This window comes from Kogia breviceps, chromosome 1 (genome assembly GCF_026419965.1).
Source record: "Kogia breviceps isolate mKogBre1 chromosome 1, mKogBre1 haplotype 1, whole genome shotgun sequence".
NCBI classification, from domain to species: Eukaryota; Metazoa; Chordata; class Mammalia; order Artiodactyla; family Physeteridae; genus Kogia; species Kogia breviceps.
Window position 1 is genome coordinate 147,909,053 of NC_081310.1, and position 17,585 is coordinate 147,926,637.

At 35.0% G+C, this 17,585-nt stretch overlaps 1 protein-coding gene and 2 pseudogenes across 5 annotated transcripts in view; all 3 read left to right on the forward strand.

The window, feature by feature from the left end:
• Positions 1-17,585, forward strand: part of ITGB3BP (integrin subunit beta 3 binding protein) — a 160,723-nt gene that overhangs the window by 29,162 nt on the left and 113,976 nt on the right. For all 5 annotated transcript variants that reach the window (XM_059045228.2, XM_067006772.1, XM_067006765.1 and 2 more), the window contains one exon: positions 6,851-6,986. In XM_059045228.2, the coding sequence (XP_058901211.1) occupies positions 6,851-6,986 (136 nt within the window). The remainder of the gene's footprint in view (positions 1-6,850; positions 6,987-17,585) is intronic.
• Positions 7,956-8,784, forward strand: LOC131765553 (peroxiredoxin-1 pseudogene; annotated as a pseudogene).
• LOC131745071 (heat shock factor-binding protein 1 pseudogene) lies at positions 10,291-10,589 on the forward strand (annotated as a pseudogene).

A 17,585-nucleotide genomic window follows, 5' to 3' on the forward strand; every position in this document is an offset into this window, starting at 1 on the left:
TTTCATTTTTTTCTCTTTAATATTAGTATTTATTATTTTTTTCCTTTTGCTTCCTTTGGTTTTAGTTTGCTCTTGTTTCTTAAGGTGGAAGGATAAGTTATTGATTTGAGAGCTTTCTTCTTTCTTTTTTTTTGTTTTTTTCTTTCTTAATGTAAGTGTTTAACTTTCCCTCTGAGTACTGCTTTCTCTTCATCCCATAAGTTTTTACATGTGTTGTGTTTCATTTTCATTCTCCTCAATATATTTTCTAATTTCCCTTTTGATTGGTTATCCAGGAGTTTGTTAATTTCCATGTATTTTTGTATTTTCCAAATGTCCTTTAATTTCTGATTTTATTCCATTGTGATTAGAAAACATTCTTTACATGATCCAAATCTTTTTAAATTTACTGAGATTTGTTTTATGGCCTAACATATCTTCTATCCTGGCTAATGTTACATATGCACTTGAGAATGTGTATTCTGCTTTCTTTGGGTGGAGGGTTCAATAGATGTCTGTTAGGTCTTATTGGTATATAGTGTTGTTCAAGTCTTCTGTTTCCTTGCTGATTTTCTGTCTAGTTGGTCTATCCATTGTTGAAAGTGGGACACTGAAGTTTCCAACTATTATGGTTGAATTTTCTATTTCTTCCCTCAATTCTGCCAGTTTTGGCTCCTTGTATTTTGGGGCTGTCTTGTTAGATGTGTATGTGTGTGTGTATTTATAATTGTTATATCTTCCTTTTTTTCAGTATCAGTAAGTCTTTATTCATTGTGTTTTCTTGGAGAAAAGAAGAGAAAGGGGAGAGGATCAGCATATAGCAGAAGTATATAGCAAAAGTATAGCAGAAAGGAAAGAAAGTATCCATTAAAACCATAAACACACACTGGTGATAGATTCACTAAAGCCCAAGGGAGCTCAGTCTTCTGTAGTTCAGGAATGAGAGGAAGGTATCAGGGAAAGAACAAACAGGTTCATGCTATCCTTCCCTCCTTATAAATTCAACAATTAGCACAAAGCTTTGGTTTCTAGTAGTAAACATGGAGTTACATTTGTCCATCTCTATTAAACATAAGTTTTGACTTAAATTTTTTGCATCTGCATAAAAGTTCCCGAGTGACTTGGATATATACATTCATCTTCCCTCTCTTGGTTTCCCACCCCCTCTTTCTACATGAAAACCCCCCATTGCTTCTCTCAATCCTGTAATAGGAGATTAAGTAGGTTGGTCCATCCATATGCCAGTGTAAGTGTTTTGCATGAATCTTATCAAGGAATAATCTTGACTCACAAGGTTTGGCACAAGGGATGACATATTCCTAACTTCTTCAGGGTTTTTTTTAATAAATCATTCAGGAGTTATGGAGACACTCAAGAATATAATGAGTATGTCTGTATAGCGTAGGAGTCAAGTTTTTAGGACAAGATCTGGTCTAAAATAGGAAATAGGGAAAGGAGAACAACAAAACAAGATGATCTAAGGCTTTCCCTTTTTTTCAGCTTTATTGAGATATAATTGACCAAAATATAAGATATTTAAAGTGTACAATGTGATGATTTGATGTATATATTGTGAATGTATACACACACACACACACACACACACACACACACACACACATTGTGAAAGGATTCCTCCCATCAAATTAATTAATGCATCCATCACTTCAAATTTTTCTTTTTTTCTTTTTCTTTTTTGGTGAGAACATTTAAGTTCTACCCTTTTAGCAAATTTCAGTTACTGTACGATACAGTGTTATCAGTTATAGTCACCATGTTATACATTAGATTCTCAGATGTATTCATCTTATAACTGAAAGTTTGTACCCTTTATCAACCTCTTTCTATTTCCCCCATCCCCCAGCCACTAACAACCACTTTTTTACTCTCTGTGAATTGGACTTTATTTTTTTCCCCTATTAAGTGATACCATGCAGTGTCTGTCTTTCTGTCTCTGCCTTATTTCACTCAGCATAATGTCCTCCAGGTTCATCCATGTTGTCACTAATAACAGGATTTCCCACTTTAAGAAGAGTGGCCCTAAGATGATTTTCCAGATCCCTTTGGCTGGTACACAGTCCTCTGAAAGATACTTTGTCTTTTTTGCTTTCAATACAAAAAAGAAATTTGTAAACAATTAAAAACCCAACAGAACATTTAGAAAGATCAATACATTTATTTAGATAGTCTGAGTGACCTAACAATCACCAAATCAGCAACTGTCCAGCTTTATAAATCTAAGACAAATAAAATGTTTAAATGGAAAATTAGCACATGAAAAAATATTCAACATCATTAGTCATTGGAAATACAAATTAAAACCACAAAGGAATACCATTCCCAGTCACTTGAATAGCTAAATAACAACAACAAAACAGAATGGCTTTAAACATCAACACTGGAATGTCTAAACCTAAAGGTTGGTGAGGATGTGCATCATTTGGTACTCTCATTTATTGATGGTAATTTAAAATGATACAAACACTTTAGAGAAATATTTAGCCTTTATTTTATATATAGAAAATAAATCTACATCCATCCTATAGCCTGGCAATTCCATTCCTGCACTTCCCAAATAAATAAAATCATATATCCACCAAAGACATATACAAAAATGTTCTTTAGCACCTTAATTCATAATAGCCCCAAACTGGAAATAACCCAAATGTCCTTTGACAGGAGATTAGAAAAACAAATTCTGGTACATTTATACAAAGGAATAGTAAAATTAAAAGGAACACAATCTTACCACTCACAACAACATAGATGATCTCAAAAACACATTGAAAAGAAGAAGCCAAACACAAGAGTTATGTATTTAATTTATATAAAGTTCAAGAAGAGGCAAAAATAGCTATGGTTATAGGAATTAGAAAGTGGTTGCTTCTGGGCTGCAGAGTGGGAATTGAGTGGAAATGGGTACAAGGGAATCTTCTGGGAAGACAGAAATGTTCTTCATCTTGGGTGGTGGTGGCATCAGTGTATACAGTTATCAGAACTCAGCAAGCCAGACAACTCAAGATCTGTGCATTTTATTGTAAGTAAATCATACTTCAATAAACAAAAATATATTTGAGGTAGGATTCACTTTCTATTCTGAAAAAATAGGAGGACATATGAAGGAATGATAATAGCCATGAAAATATATCTTTAAAAACTTATTGAAGGCTACAGTGCAAGAGAGTAACAAAATGGTCATGTCTTTAATATTAAAATTAATATTTTAATGTCTTAAAATTGTGGAACAGTAGTGAGCACAAATAGAAACACCAGTGTATCAACTTTTTAGCCAAAGTTTTATTTTTCCTGTTAAAATGTTTTTATCAAAGTAAAATTTATAGATTGTGAAATTCACAGATCTTGAGTGTACAGTTCAATGAGTTTTAACAAATGTATATCTCTGGGTATCAAACATCCAATCAAGAAATAGAACATTGTCATCAGCACAGATCTAATATATTGGTTATATCCTTTCCCTGCTGTCCCTGTAAGATCACTGGGTAAGTGCAAAATGCTTTTGTTCTCCATAACTACCATTAGAAATAACAAAACCTAAACATTATTAGAATCATTAAGGGTGATAGTTGTGGCAACTGATAAAAAGTTAGTTGATATTTAGGACTCTTCTAGGAACCGTAGGCCCAAATCGTGAAAAATCCCTGAGATAGCTAGTCTTTAAAATTTTCTAATGTGAATTCTATAATAAGTACTAGTGATGTATAATACTGCCGTAGGTGAAACATTCCAATAACCTAATTAACCAGTATAAGATTATAAAGAATTGTCTCCCTTTAGCTACCCTAATTTTTCTTTTGCTTCTGGTTGTCCAAATACCTACAGTACCTGTATTTTTAAATGTTTCATTGATAGAATAGTCTAGTAGTTCATAATAATAATAGCAGATCCATTATATCCCACATTTCATCCTGAAAGAACCCTTAGTTAGTACTTTCTAGACTGTTTATAATAGGTAAAAATCAATAAAATACAGACACCTTTTTGGTAGATATGCTTTAAACAAGGTGATGAAGCCAGCTACAATTTGTGAAAGATATTGAAGGAGAATGTCATATATATTTGAAATTATGAACATTCATTTCTTTTTTTCTGGGCAGAAAAATCAATGCCCAAATTTTAGTTTTGCTAATGTACCTTGTTTGACCTTACAAAAAGTACAGTGGCATTTGGACTGATCCTAGACAGAATCTTTTTTTTTTTTTAGTGTGGTGTTAAATATCTGTGTCAATAAATATTACAAGCAGTTGTAAATTATTATAGAAAGTAGTTGTGACTTATCCGATTTCTATATCCTTATATTTTGTTTGCATCCTGAATTCCTTCCCTTCTCTAGCCAAATCTGTTCTCGCTTTTTCTTCCTCTGTTTTTCCAAAGGACCTGGTAGGTAGCACTCATCATTGCTAAATGGAAAGAGTTCCAGACTTCTCAATTAGTAGCTCAGTCTTCTCTTAAATCCCAGTCTTCTTAACTCTTCCTTTTGTAGGAGACTAATGAGAAGACCAAGTCCTTCAACGTTTGGGGGTTGGCAGAATGGAAATTCTTAGGATTCTAGGATCACCTTTAAGCATCTTCAGAGTTTAAAAATTAGAGGACCTTGGTTAAACTTTGAGAGAAAATGAACTTAAGGAAGTAAGACTATGCATTTGTGTATATCAGTAGGCAGACATATAAAAATGCATTATTTACTGAAGAATATTTAGTGGGATAATAGGGAAAGGTAGACTTTCTTTTTTCCCTCTAAGTACATTACGATTGTAGACAGATATTTTCCTTTTTAATCAACACAGATCATAAAAAAAAAAAAAAGAAAGAAAGAAAGAACGCAAAAGAGAAGACTTAGTATTTTTAAGGTGAGGGGGAAAAATTTATATATATATATATATATATATATATATATACACACACATGCGCGCGCGCGCGTGCACACACACACAAAGACTTATTTTACGAAAGCTAGAATATTGTTTTCAAGGAGAAATGTATGATCTGCAGTTTCAATGTTTAGATATTTGGCAATTGGAAAAATAATTTTTGGTGAAAATTGGAAAACAGAGTGACATAAATGTTCATTAGGGTAGTCACTCTCAGTTCTTTTACATACACAGTGAAATATTTCTGGGCAATAAATTCTTAGAAAAGTGGGGTTGGATTGGATAAATGTCATAGTTTATGATGGAATACTTATAAACAGCTGAAAACTCAAGATGGAGACGTAATAATAACCACCTGTTAAAGAGACTTAAAACCCTTTCACCTTACAAAAAAGATTACTTTAGGGATATAACTTGATATTATAGTTTGATTTTTTAAAAAAATATTGGTTATATTTGTGGCTACTGTGGATACATAAAATAAAAAATGTCATGCCTTTTGTTCCCCCAATACAAAGAAGTATCTATCATTTAAAATCTTACCTGTAAAAAAAAAATTGATGCTATAGATTCTGGAACTAATATCAAGATTATTGAAAAAGGTGACATAGCCACTATTTCTGCCATGGTGTCTTGAAAATAAAGAATAGGTGACAATGGAGAATTATATAATTATTTCAAGTCAGCAACCAAGCTAAAGTTTAATTCTACAGTGTTGGCAATATATCATGAACCTTCAGACCTTTCCTTTATCCCTAAATCCACCCTGTGCTGTCTGTTTCACCTCTAGATTTCAGGTTTTTCACACCTTTAATTTCCACTTATCTAAGCCTCACCCTTCCTCTTCACAAGAATCCTTCTGTGAGATTACTGCAGCCCACTTTCGTTTTCCCTCTTCTCCAAATTTCTGTAGCAAGCACACTACCTTTAGACCTGTCCTCTGCTATTTATGAGGCCAGAACAATTTGTTCTCTTCCTATATACACATTAGTTAGCAAATGCTAGGTGATTAGTAAGCATTATAGAAAATATGTTTTAAAAGAATTCAGAAGAGCAAGCAATTAATAGTGTGATAATGGGTGTTTGGAGGAAGTGGATTACAAATGAGGCCCCAAACCAAAGAAAGACTAGCTGAGACCCAAATGTGCATAACCTAAGTGACTGGGACTACAGGCATCGGTTAATAATAGATGAATGAACCAGTGAACAAATGAGTATTTTCTGAGTAGAGTGGCCTGGCTAAGTTTACTGGGCTGTTTCTTTTAAATCATTCATTCATCATACATTTTTGAGTTCTATAGTACAAGGATGAAATAATATTTATTTTCAGAAACTTAAATTCTAATGGGGTATACAGAAATGTAATAAATTATTAAAATTTACTAACTCCAGTAAGAGGTATGAACAAGGTCTATGGGAACACAGGAGGAAGCTACAGAGAGGATTTGTGTAGAATAGATCAAATTCTCAAAGGCCTTAAATGCCATACTCAATTGTTTGAACATTATTTTTGTTTTATCATTAAGATACTGTGTCAGAGCAACTTTGTGAAGGTTAAGGACACCACTAATCCTTCCTAGGATTTCCTTGTGGGTCTTACTAAGAGACACTTCTGAGAGTTTCTCTGGTCTAGGCCCATAATTATACTTCATGTTCAGCTAACAACAAATGTCAGGATATAATTGGGAGAGTCAGCCATCTCTACTTGTTTGGAAATACCATCTCAGAAGGTAGTAACCATTTAATGTTAAAATTTCATAAAATCAAATTGAGATGCCCTAATCAGTATGGAGACCAGAAAAATGTACATACCTTGAAATAACAGTGTTCACTTTGAAGATAATAATTGTGTATATTTAAAATCCGAAAAGAAAGACCAAGGAAAAGAGTATTCGTTTGAATTTTGCGAGTTTTTCAAATGTATTTCCAAAGATCTGTAACTAAACATAAGTATTTTTTCCCAAATTAATATTTATTTCTAGTCATTTGATTCTTCAAAAATCACAAGGAATGTAAGTGTTACAGCCTATTCTCCAACAACTGGAACCTGTCAAATGAGCCCATTTGCTTCTCCCACAAGCTCTAAAGAACAAGAGAACAAAAATGGACCATCAAATGGTTAGTTGAAAATTCTTTTCCACTTATTGTGAGATTTTTCTAGTTATTGGTTAAATCAGAATTTTGATTTAATAATATGTGGATCTTGCTGCAGCTGATTTTTCTCTTTTTTCTTAAAGAATTCAACATAGAAAAGAATATAGGTAACACTTTGGACATAAATGTAAACTTTCTAGGCAGTTATTTTAAAATGCTACTGCAGACTTTGTTCCCTTACTATCCCATCCATTAAATAGAAATTATGGCCTGACTGCCTTCAGCCACTATCAATTATAATGGTATAGCCCCTTAACAAGCTATCCATCATGTGCATAAATTAAAGGGCACATAATTCAGGTAATGCTACACTACAATTTAAGAGTGATACTTCTGAATGTTATTTTTATCCATGTTGTCCATTTAGTTTTTTCCACATTTCCTGTGTCTTTATAGCTTACTTTTATTTATTATATTTCATCCTCTTCCTTTACTATTTTAAATGCATTTGCAAAAGGTTTTTAGAATTTTCCATTAGAGAGTAACCTAATTTTAATATGAAATTCTTTATTTTAAAATATTGTTAGTTTAATTTTGACCACACATATTTCTTGTTCTCCGGTAGTTTATTGCTAAAATATTCATTTAAAAGATATAGAAATCTAGGCGTGTCTCCTTCCTGACTGTCCTCTGTGGTTTGTCTGTGAGAACTGCTGATGGCAATATGTCTTCAGGAAATGCCAAAATTGGGCACCGTGCCCCCCAGTTCAAAGCAACTGCTGTGGGCTTCCCTGGTGGCGCAGTGGTTGAGAATCCGCCTGCCGATGCAGGGGACACGGGTTCGTGCCCCGGTCCGGGAAGATCCCACGTGCCGCGGAGCAGCTGGGCCCGTGAGCCGTGGCCGCTGAGCCTGCGCATCCGGAGCCTGTGCTCCGCAACGGGAGAGGCCACAACAGTGAGAGGCCCGCGTACCACAAAAAAAAAAAAAAAAGCAACTGCTGTAATGCCAGATGGTCAGTTCAAAGATATCAGCCTATCTGACTACAAAGGAAAATATGTTGTGTTCTTCTTTTACCCTCTTGACTTCACCTTTGTGTGTCCCACGGAGATCATTGCTTTCAATGGTAGGGCAGAAGAATTTAAGAAACTCAACTGCCAAGTGATTCGTGCTTCTGTGGATTCGCACTTCTGTCACCTGGCATGGATCAACACACCCAAGAAGCAAGGAGGACTAGGACCCATGAACATTCCCTTGATACCAGACCCCAAGTGCACCATTGCTCAGGACTATGGGGTCTTAAAGGCCGATGAAGGCATCTCATTCAGGGGCCTTTTTATGATTGATGATAAAGGTATCCTTCGACAGATCACCATAAATGACCTTCCTGTTGGCCGTTCTGTGGATGAGACACTGAGACTAGTTCAGGCTTTCCAGTTTACTGACAAACATGGGAAAGTGTGCCCAGCTGGCTGGAAGCCTGGCAGTGATACCATCAAGCCTGATGTCCAGAAAAGCAAAGAATATTTCTCTAAGCAGAAGTGAGCACTGGGCCATTTTAGGGCCAGGCTGCAGTAGGTGGCCATGAGAACAAAACCTCTTTTGTACTATTGTCATACTTAAAACACAAGATCTTACACTCAGCCCAGATGTGGTGTGGGACAGGACAGGCCTTTCCTGCAGGGGTTGGGGAGGCCAGCCTTTCTTCCTCTGGAGGGAATGGCCTGAGCTGTATTATGGGGCAGGCAAACTGATGTGTATAGTAGTAGGGTATCACTTTTGGTCTTCTGTAGTTTTATTAAACTTGAGCTGAGAAAAAAAAAAGACATAGAAATCTAGATTTCTTAGGTTTAATTTTTAATATTGTAAAAGGTCATGAATCAGTGACATGTCAAGTTTTTATAATATAAAATATTAAGTAGGTTTAAATTTAATAAAATATATTTTAGATATGCTGTGATTAGCCTGATTCATATTTACTATTTAACATTTGAGTGCTAAGCATGTACTAGATACTACAGAGAAACAAAGAAGTCTCCTCATTTTACCTAATTTGTTGTAATGAAACCTATAATGAGATCTTAACCTTTTGAATGACTTTTATTTTACTTTAATCAGGTGCTTTTTATCTTAAAGCTATCACTACTAGGTTTGCTTTCACAAAAATATATGAAGATGTATGTGTTTTCTTCAAGCTCTATATAGTTCTGGGGGTTTTTTCATTCACTTGATATATCTTTTGTTTAAAATTAAAAATTAGTACCTTAGAGATAGAACATCTCTATCCTGAAATGTGAATAGATTTTAAGTGGATACGTACTCAATTTCCATATTGAAATTAAATATGGACTTAAGGGAACATTTCTTTTGCCCATAAAAAGATTGGTCACATGATCTCGGTTGACATTTAAGTGGATAATTATCACAGATTATAGTACTAGGTAAGCTCTTTTTTAAAAAGTCATATAGCAAGGGTTCCTGGGGTGCTGGTAATATTCTATTTCTATGTGATGATTATGCAAGTTCATGCTATAATTATTCATTAAACTGCACATACGTGTTTTATGTACTCTTTGATATATAGATCACACATACAGAAGTCTCAAAATAGAATTCTGTCTAGAATCTTACATCGGATTATGTAATTTGTAATCATTACATTGCTTTCCCTAATATGTCATCTTATATGTGTTTTAGAGATAGGAAAGCCTGGGTCTTAAAAAGAAATTTAAGTTCCAAATGAAGTAATAATTTCTGTTAACTATTCTCACTTTTTGAATATTGTACAAAACATAAAGTACAATTTAATAAGCACTTTTACTTAAATAGCATTGTCAAGGACATTTTAGGTGCTACTCAATTCCCATCACACTTAGGATATATAAGTCAAAACTTTATCATGACTTTCAGGGCTTTATGTCATCTAATACCTGACTACCTCACCTGCCTCATTTTCTGCTGCCCTTCCGATGTTTACAATACTTTAGCCACTCTTACTTTCTGGCTATTTGTCAATCGTGCTGAGCATGTTGCCTCCACAAGAACTGCACTTGCACTTTTCTCAATCTCGAATATTCTTCCTCCAGGTATTTATATGTACTTTCTATATTCATTTGAATCACATACTATGTGAACAGGTGACAGTATTAACTTTAAATCTATGTATAGTTATAAAAGGAAGAAAAATGTGGTTCTAAGTCTTCCCTCTACTTAGACTCTACATGACCCACAAATGGGGTGAATGCTTCCAGTTTATGCATTTAAGATACACACATATGGGGCGTCTGCACGGACAAATGGAAGTGTAGGTGACAGTCTGAGACAGCACCACCAAGCTGGGAACCGGGGAGATGGCAGAGGCTGAACCCAAGACCGTGCAGGATCTCACCTCAGTGGTGCAGACACTTCTGCAACAGATGCAAGATAAATTTCAGACCATGTCTGACCAGATCATTGGAAGAATTGATTACATGAGCAGTCACATTGATGGCCTGGAGAAAAACATTGCAGACCTCATGACACAGGCCGGGGTGGAAGAGCTGGACAGGGAAAGCAAGATCCCTGCCACACAGAAGAGTTGAAGGTTGCTCATCTGCACTGGAATCTGGAACACCCTATTTACAAGCCAAGAGAAGCCGGATGGCTTTTTGCAGCTAACTACTCTGTGTAGACAGGTTTTATATTATAAAATGTGCATTCTTCTTACCACATACTATAGAGTTAGTTTATAGAGTGATTTCCCTCCCCTGCCCCCCATGTTTCCTGAACATGGTAACTTCACGTCTTGGACCTTGGTCAGTTGTGCTATTAAACACTAAAACTTTGGCGGTTCCTGCATACAGTTGTCAAATTTTTTAGTGTATTTTTGTGAAGTCATTTTTTCTCTATCATTCCCTTTGTAGTAGTTGCTGTTTGATAAAAGTTGCTGAGTAATTTTTTTATTAGACATAGGGTAGATCCTTGGTTATAATAAGATTTTGTGAAGTAAGGCATTGATAGTTAAGGTTCTTTGATCCTCAGAGTGACTGTTGAGTGAACACCAAATAGTGTGTTGGCAATACTTTCCAAGTGGTTAAAAACATTTAAAATTGTGTATTCGGAAATATCTGGCACTACTCTGTTGCCAAAACTCAGAATGGAACCATGATTTTATGTCTGAGTCCCTGAGGTCAGATGCTACAGTAACAAAGAGTGACCACGAGCCACTTTACTGTTAACATTTTTAGATACGGACAATGACAGAGTTGCCTGATGTGATGAGGCTTTCAGCAGTTAGAGTTTTGCATGAGGTTTGAACCTTCAGTAGGACCCTACCTTGTCCATCTACAGCAGTTACCATAGGAAATCTGGCAGGATTTTACAACTAAGCTACTCCATCTTTTGAGCTACTGGCTGGGAAAAGAAACAGAAGAGGAAAACAGACCATGTTAAGTCCATGCCTACTAAATAACTAGCAGTAGGCTTGAGTTTTTAAGAATTACTGTTTCTTTAAAGTGTTTCTTACCTAAATTCGAGGAGAGTAGTGGCTTTATTATTGATGATGGAAGACAGGGAAAATAACCCCTGCGGCTCAGCTGTACAGTGTCAGGAGTGCTGAGCCCAGAGGCAGTGTTGATGGGAAGGAGACCCCTGTCACAGCAGGATGATTTTGTATAGAGAATATGAGAGAAGTTGAGGAATGGAACAGTGCTTTGGAGAGGGAAACCCGTAGTCAATACAGCATGACTTTTTAAAAGTTTCCTATGTCACTAGTCTTAATTGTTTGTATTGCAAATATATAATAATATTAAGGAATAATTTGTCCTATTTATAAATAATATGGGGAACACAGAGGAGTCGATTTCTTCTGGGATAAAATGAATTCCCCACTGTAATCACCGAGCTGCAGAAGCTCCCTCACTGGGCCGGTAGGTTGTGTTGCGAGGTGTGACCCTGAAAGCCCAGAGCCAGCTGGACTCAGGGATTGGGTGGAACCGCGTGCAAGATGCTTCCAAGCCTGGGAAATGGCAAGTGGACCATCAGGATGTAAGCAGTTGGCTTCCTTAAGTAACAGGAAGGTTTCAGAGGAAGCTCTCCTGACCAAAAATACCTGCCATGAATAACGGTGCCTGAAATCCTGCTTAAAAAAAAAAAAACAAAAAAACCCCCCCCATACACTTATTTATTTATTTATCATCATATATATTGATTACATTTATGTATGTTTGTGTATCATTACATTGCTTTCCCCTCCTCTACCCCTTAGCAAATTTTTCCAAACTAGTATCCTTTTCAGAGGAGAGGAAAGATGGTAAAATTTTCTTTTCCTTTACTCCCTCCCAAGATTGTATCAGATTTATTTTTTAATAATTGGGGTAGAAGGATAAACAACAAATTTGCATAGTCAAAGAGAGTACTTGTAAATTAGACAATAGATCTGTAGAGATCACCCAGACTGTAGCAATGTAACAGCACAGAGAGATAAAGAGATGGAGTATATGATAAAACAGTAAAGAGAAATAATGGATAGAATAAGCTCCAACATATGTCAAATAGGAGTTCTACAAGGAGAAAATAGAATGGAGCAGAGGCAATATCTAAGATACATGGACTATCGGTTTTTCATAATTGAGGAAAGACAGGAATTTCCAGATCAGACTAGCATGCTTCGTCTGAGCAGGATGAAATAAAACAAATTAAAACAAATTCACACCTAATCGTATCATGGTAAAAATGCAGAACATCAAAGACAAAGAGAAAATTTTAATGACAGCTTGACAGTAGACTTCTCATCAGTATCTATAGGCTGCAGCAGGAAATGGAGTAATAATACCAACTGAAAGTCACAGCTGAACTTTTTATTCAGGAAGTAAGAATGAAGTAAAGGTATTTTCAAACAGTCTGAGAGAATTTAGCATTCACAGAGATTCCCTGAAAGGATTACTAAAGAATGTACTTCTGTAAGTACATGCTCATAATTGAGCCTCAAATAAAGTAATGAAATGCAAAGAGCAATGGTAAAAAAAATAAATTAGCAAACATGTTGGTAGATCTATAAATCTAGTTATAAAACTGTGATTACAAATCTTGCTGACTATAAAGCAAAAGAAAAACAACTTGATAAGGGGTTGAAAACATATACTAATAGACCATAACAGCATGGGAGATATATGAGGAAGCAGAAAGGAATTAAAATTTTTAAGGTCCTTGTAATTTTCAGGGAGCAGATGGAATATCTGTCACTTGACTTTTTAATTGTATTTTTGTTTAGTTGACTGTAAAATGGGGAAAATAATAATATCTACCTCAGGATTGTTATGAGAGTTAATGTACAAAAAGGACTTAGAACAGTGCCTGGCATATAGTAAGTGTTCAATACAAATTTTAGCTATACTTTAAAATACTATTATTATACTTTAAGAAAGGACGTCAGATGATTTAATGTAAAAGGATAAAAAAACAGTGAATATTAGCTTTTTTAAAAAGCTAAGAATTGGTATAAGAATATTAATATTAATATAGACCAAAATAGACTTTAAGACAAAAAGCCTTTATTGAAGATAATACGAATTTTTACATGAGAGAAGGAAAGATTCACTATGAGAAAAAGGATCCTGAGCTTTGTGCATCAAAAATAAAAACTCAAAACATGACGAAATTGGACAAGATTATAAGGAGAAACTCTCAAATCCCTAATCATCTTAGGAGATTTTAAACTACCTCTTTCAGAAACTGATAAAATGGATTAAAAAAAATTAGGAAAGATATAGACTGTTTGTTTTTATTGTCATTCAACCAATATTTTTTTCTTCCAGTTTTACTGAGCTATAATTGACATATAGCACTGTTTAAGTTTAAGATGTGCAGCATAATGATTTGACTTACATACATCATGAAATGATTACCACAATAAGTTTAGTGAACATCCATCATTTCATATGGAAGCAAAATAAAAGAAAAAGGAAAAAAAATTTTTCCCTGTGATGGGAACTCTTGGGATTTCTCTCTTAAGAACTTTCATATATAACATATCACAGTATTAATTATATTTATTGTGTTGTACATTACATACCTAGTACTTATTTATCTTATAACTGAAGTTTGTACCTTTTGACTACCTTCATCTCATTCCTCCTCCCCACCATCCTGTGCCTCTAATAACCACAAATCTGATCTCTTTTTCTATGTGTTTGTTTGGTTTGGAGGTATAATTGACATACAACACTATGTTAGTTCCTGGTGTACAACATAGCGATTTGATATTTCTATACATCACATAATGATCACCACCATGAGTCTAGTTACGATCTATCACCATAAAAAAAATCACATTATTATTGACTATATTCCCCAAATGTACATTTCATGCCTGGGACTTACTTATTTTATAACTGGAAGTTTGTACTCTTAATCTCCCTCACCAATTTCTCTCATCCCTCCATTTCCCTCCCCTCTGGCAGCCACCTGTTTGTTCTCTGTATCTATGACAGTTTCTGTTTTGTTACATTTGTTCATTTATTTGGTTTTTTTTAGATCCCACATATAAAAGAAATCGTGTGATACTTGTCTTTCTTTCTCTGACTTATTTCACTTAGCATGATGCCCTCTAGGTCCATTAATGTTGTCACAAATGGCAGTTTAATTCTTTTTTTTTTTTTTTTTCGGTATGCGGGCCTCTCACTGCCATGGCCTCTCCCGTTGCGGAGCACAAGCTCCAAACGTGTAGGCCCAGCGGCCATGGCTCATGGGCCCAGCCGCTCCGCGGCATATGGGATCCTCCCGGACCGGGGCACGAACCTGTGTCCCCTGCATCGGCAGGTGGACTCCCAACCACTGCAACACCAGGGAAGCCCTAATTCTTTTTTAATGGCTGAGTAATATTCCATTGTATATATATACCATATTTTCTTTATCTGTTGATGAGCACTTAAGTTGCTTTTTATATCTTGGCTATTGTAAATAATGCTGCAATGAACATAGGGATGTATATATCCTTTCTAATTAGTGTTTTCATTTTCTTTGGATAAATACCCAGGAGTGGAATTTCTGGGTCATATGGTAGTTCTATTTTTACATTTCTGAGGAACCTTCACACTGTATTCCACAGTGGCTGCACCAACTTACATTCCCACTAACAGTGCACAAGGATTCTCTTTTCTCTACATCCTTGTCAACACTTGTTATTTCTTGTCTTTTTGATAAAATGTATGAGGTGGTTTTGATTGCATTTCCCTGATGATTAGTCATGTTGAGCATCTTTTCATGTGCCTGCTGGCCATCTGTATGTCTTCTTTGGAAAAATGTCTGTTGAGATCCTCTGCCCATTTTTTAATCAGGTTGTTTGGTTTTTTGATGTTGAGTTGTATAAGTTCTTTGTATATTTTGGATATTAACTCCTTACCAGACATATCATTTGTAAATATCTTCTCCCATTCAGTAGGTGGCCTTTTTGTTTTGTTGATAGTTCACTTCGCTATGTAAAACTTCTTTGATTTGATGTAGTCATTTATTTATTTTGCTTTTGTTTCCCTTGCCTGAGGAGATAATATAAAAAAAAAATATTACTGAGACCGATGTCAAAGAGCTTACTGCCTATGGTTTCTTCTAGAAATTTTATGGTTTCAGGTCTTACATTTAAGTCTTTAATCCATTTTGAATTTATTTTGTATATGGTGTGAGACTGTAGTCCAGTCTGATTCTTTTGCATGTAGCTGTCCAGTTTTCCCAGCACCATTTATTGAAGAGACTGTCTTTTCCCCATTGTATATTCTTTGTTGTAGATTAATTTCCCATATAAGTGTGGGTTGGGTTCATTTCTGGCCTCTCTCTTCTGTTCCTTTGATCTATGTGTCTGTTTTGGTGCCAGTACCATACTGTTTTGATTACTGTAGCTTTGTACAATAGTATAGTTTGAAATCAGAGAACACAAAACTTTACCTTTGTTCTTTCTCAAGATCGTTTTGGCCAGTTGGGTATCATTTTGTTGGAAAGTATAAAATATTTAGAATTGAGTGTTAATGAAAACATGTCAGCACTTAGAGGAAAAAATTTATACCTAAACACTGCATGATAATAAAAGAGTTCTTGAGAACTTCCCTGGCAGTCCAGTGTTTGGGGCTCTATGCTTCCATTGCAGGGGGTGCAGGTTCAATGCCTGGTCAGGCAACTAGGATCCCACATGCCACGCGGCACAGACAATAAATAAATAAATAAATAAATGAGTTCTTAGTGGAAAACGTGTATTTATAAATGCATATATTGTAAAAGAAAGAATGACTGAAAACTAATGAGCTGAGCATTCAACTCAGAAAGATAGAAAAAGAACAACAGGGCAAACCCTTAAAAGTAGAAGGAAATAGTAAGAGATATAAACAGAAATTATTACATAGAAATGGTTAATTAAAAGAATAACAGCATCTCATTCACATCTTAGCCTACAGGCTCCAACTTGATCTGGCAATAACTACTTTAGAAAAAAATTAACTAGTATGTGACAACTTAGATAAGTAATTTGAACCTCTGGGTCAAGGTTTTCCGCAACTCCTTTTTGGTTTGGGACCAAATGATGCCTCAGATGTGTGCCAACTGTAAAGTATATGTATCTAGAAGCAGCATGATACTGGTCTCAATCTTTTTGAACTTTAGATTAATTTATTAATAAGCAATCATAGCATCAAGGTTAATAGCACAGTCTTTGCAGCCAAATGGCTGGATTTAGATCCTGACTCTGCCACTTACTAGCATTGGGGCTTTAGATAAATTTTATGTCCATTCTGTGCCTTTGTTTCCTCATCTGTAAGATGGGAATATCTATCTCAGAGCTGTGCAGATTAGCTAGTTAATATATATAACATTTAAAACAGTGCCTGGCCCTAAAGGCACTTTACAAGTGTTAGCCATTATCATCATCATCACTGATTATACTTCTAAATGTTAGTCTATTGAAAGCTATCTTCATTAGTTAGAGAAAGTGCTTCTGGGAGCCTTACCAGAAAGTCCAAATACAATTTTGAAATTAGTCCAGATTCAGTGATGGTACATTTATCACCAATGTTTTGTGAAACTGCATTTAAAGGGAGTCAAGTACACAATTATTAATCATACATAACCTAGCAAGAAAAAGACTATGTAGAATCCACAGTCCTTTAGCTATGTTAATTGCTAATAAAATGGAATGAAATAAGGAAAAGTGATTATTAAGTAACTGGAAAACTCTTGGTGATAATATTAGAGTCTACTCAACAAGTCTTTGATAACTGATCCAAATGTTATTCTTTGAGACATTAAAACTCCTCCTCTTTAACAAATGGAAAGAATATTAAAAACATAAGTCCTTCCATGAGAAGACTGAGATTAATGCTATTGATTATGTTTTATAGGATATGATATCTGACTAATCCTCTTACTATAATCAAAATGTTTAGAAAGGCCTTAAACACCTGGTGAAAATTCAAATAAAGCATTCTTTTGCTATTTCTCTCCTAGCATTACTGACTGCTCGTGCTAAAATGTGAAAAATAATTACAAGTTAAAGGAACAAAGTAATTTTAATATTGTGGAGCTTTACTGAATGCAGATAACATAATACAAAATTCAGGAATATAGTATTAATCTTTAGGCAAAGGTTTTATGAAATAAAGTTTTAA